Source organism: Pinus tabuliformis, chromosome 1_2 (genome assembly GCF_031772625.1).
Source record: "Pinus tabuliformis cultivar Carrire ecotype Pingquan chromosome 1_2, CPIR1, whole genome shotgun sequence".
Lineage (NCBI taxonomy): Eukaryota > Viridiplantae > Streptophyta > Pinopsida > Pinales > Pinaceae > Pinus > Pinus tabuliformis.
In genome coordinates this window covers 583769211-583772055 of record NC_142298.1, presented here as the reverse complement: position 1 = coordinate 583772055, position 2845 = coordinate 583769211, and the positions used below count along the sequence as shown (strand labels likewise).

The window sequence follows — 2845 nt, the reverse complement described above, 5'->3', positions numbered from 1 at the left end:
TTAAATGAAAATTTAGGCGACACGTGCTATATTGTATTCTTGGTGAATCATTAAATCAAATCTTCATAGTGAGTCATACACTCCAGCGGATGGCATATTCTAGAACAAGAGGGCTAGTTTAAGAGGGCCCGGAACATTACAACAGTACAAGGTGAGGGGGTTACCAAGTGGGGAAGTGAGCTTTTCGCATTTTAATTTTTATTTAATTGTAGATTTCGAAAATATTTTAAACATTACAACCGTACAAGGTGAGGGAGTTACCAAGTGGGGAAGTGAGTTTTTCGCATTTTAATTTTTATTTAATTGTAGATTTCGAAAATATTTTAAAATTTGATAAAAAAATAAAATTAATTAATTTTGCTTGATTATCTAGAAAAACGTTCATGAAATGCTCAAATAAATATGCCACCTCAGAAACATTCATGGAATACTCAAATAAATATCAACGTCACGCTTTTTTTCTTATCCTCTCTCTTAGTAATTTTTTCCACACTCTGAGTCTGGATAAGCATTTCCTGGGATATTCGTGATCGCTAGCTTAATACGACCCGGAACATCTGGAAAAATAAAAGGTAAAGGGGGCGTGACCCGGATGTCCAGGAGCGATTAGCGCGCCTTCTTATTCAACACACTCTCAAATTGATTTCCCACACCGCCCAACTAGGGGGGATCAACCTTCATAAGAATTTCGTGCAGTATACGCTACGCTATGACCAGTAGTTTGGGATGGCTAGCCCCGCCTATATATAGAGTGCCATTCGTGGTATACAACATGAAATAAGCTCAACTGCAATTCCTTCGTTGTATTGCGCTGTTTTGTAGTTGTGTTTAATTACTTGGTGGTGAAAGTTGCAATGGGGGCAAGAACATTAGCAGTTTCGATTTATGTTACAGCAATACTAGCGTTGATATTTAACGTTTGTCTTCAAGGTAAGGTTACAGTAATCCCTTGACTGCATTGCATCGTATTTTATGTACGTAAATGAGTTTAGATATGATAAAGAAATATTTGATATCATAAAGAAATATTTTTTTGCTTTTTTTTGTAAGTGCAGGAGCTACGGGTGCGACGTTTGTGATCCAGAACCAGTGTTCATACACGGTATGGGCCGCAGGAATTCCCGTAGGTGGCGGTCAAGCGTTGGGGCAGGGTCAATCATGGAGTGTAGACGTGCCCGCAGGAACAAGCTCAGGTAGATTTTGGGGACGTACTGGATGCTCCTTCGATGCCTCTGGTAAAGGAAGCTGCAGCACTGGTGACTGCGGTGGCGTGCTCAGCTGCACGCTCTCGGGACAGTCTCCTACAACGCTGGTTGAATATACTCTGAATGGGGGCAACAATCAAGATTTCTATGACCTCTCTGTAATTGATGGTTTCAATGTCCCTATCTCCCTAACTCCCTCCGACGGTAGCTGCAAAGCACTGACTTGCAAAATGGACCAGTGCCCAGATGCCTACCTATATCCCACTGATGACACTAAAACCCACGCTTGCGCTTCTGGTGCTAATTACAACATTATATTCTGCCCTTGATTAGAAGTTTATCATACTGAATTCTCTGGTCGTTACATAAAATCCATCGCTAGTAAACCGATTTCTATGTAGTATCATACCTATAATAAGAGTATTACAATCATCTTGATTGTATTCTCATATTTATAATAAGAATACCATTGCGTGCATGGTTGCAAGAAGTTCTATCCTGTAAAAGCCAAAGGTGTTTTACTTCTACTTTGCAAATGAGTAATGCTATTTTGGATAACTTAAGGGGTATATGCATCAATTTGGATATCTTATAAGTGATCTTAAATGATTTAATAAATAATTAAAGATGATTTTATAAATGTTAAAGTAAATAATTATAGATAGTTTTATAAATATTAAAGCAAGGAAATGACTATATAAATTATGCAAACATTTATTCAAAACTCAAGCATGCCAAGAGCTTGCGAAAGTTTCAAATCAATCGTATTTGTCATTCAGATTTTCATGTACGAACCAGGAAGACAGGAAATAAAATTAATCCTTTCATACAGAAAGTGAAGAGGGAAGTCTGTGACCACTAGTTTCAAGACGGACAGGGAACACCTAGAAGATTACGAGTTGCGGAAATTGGGAAGTAATTTTAATGTGCCAAACGACGACCCCGTCTCTTCTAACCAGTCCACGAGACCTGTGTCGTATTGTATTCTTGGTCCATTATTAAATCAAAATTTAGGGGACCTGTGGCATATTTAATCATTAAACCTTGTCCCTTCTGTGCTGTATTGTATGCTCGGAGACCTGTGCCATATTGTAATCATTAAACGCCATATCTTCTGTGCTATATTGTATTCTTCGAGACCTGTGCCATATTGTTTTCTTGGTCAATCATTAAACGAAAAATTTGGGGACCTGTGCCATATTGTATACTTCGTCAATCAATAAACTACATGTCTTCTAACCATTCCAGGAGACCTGTGCTATAGTGTATTCTTGGTCAATCAATAAACTACGTGTCTTCTAACCATTCGAAGAGAATTGTGCCATATTATATTGGGTGCTACATATTTCCCAGTTCACAGTTAGATTTAAACAAATATATTATTTAGGGATGGGCATATATAGCCAGACAGTATTGACGAGCTTATTATCTGTTAAATATTACTTACCATTATATTCTTCATCCATAATTACATGAAAATTTGGTGGAACCATGCTATATTGTATTCTTGGTCAATTATTAAATGAAAATTTAGATCTCATTCCATTTTGATAGTCATTATCTTCATAGGGGTCCCTCCTATTGGAATTGAGCATTTTAATCATTTTGCTAATTAATCTCTTTGATTTGATGGTCTAAAC

General features: G+C 37.3%; 1 protein-coding gene across 1 annotated transcript; it reads left to right on the top strand.

The window, feature by feature from the left end:
• The first annotated feature begins 671 nt into the window (after positions 1-671).
• LOC149206982 (thaumatin-like protein) lies at positions 672-1695 on the top strand. Its single transcript, XM_089393829.1, has 2 exons — positions 672-930; positions 1056-1695. Exons 1-2 carry the CDS (start codon positions 855-857, stop codon positions 1532-1534), a joined length of 555 nt encoding a protein of 184 aa, XP_089249955.1. The 5' UTR covers positions 672-854; the 3' UTR covers positions 1535-1695.
• The last annotated feature ends 1150 nt before the right edge of the window (positions 1696-2845 follow it).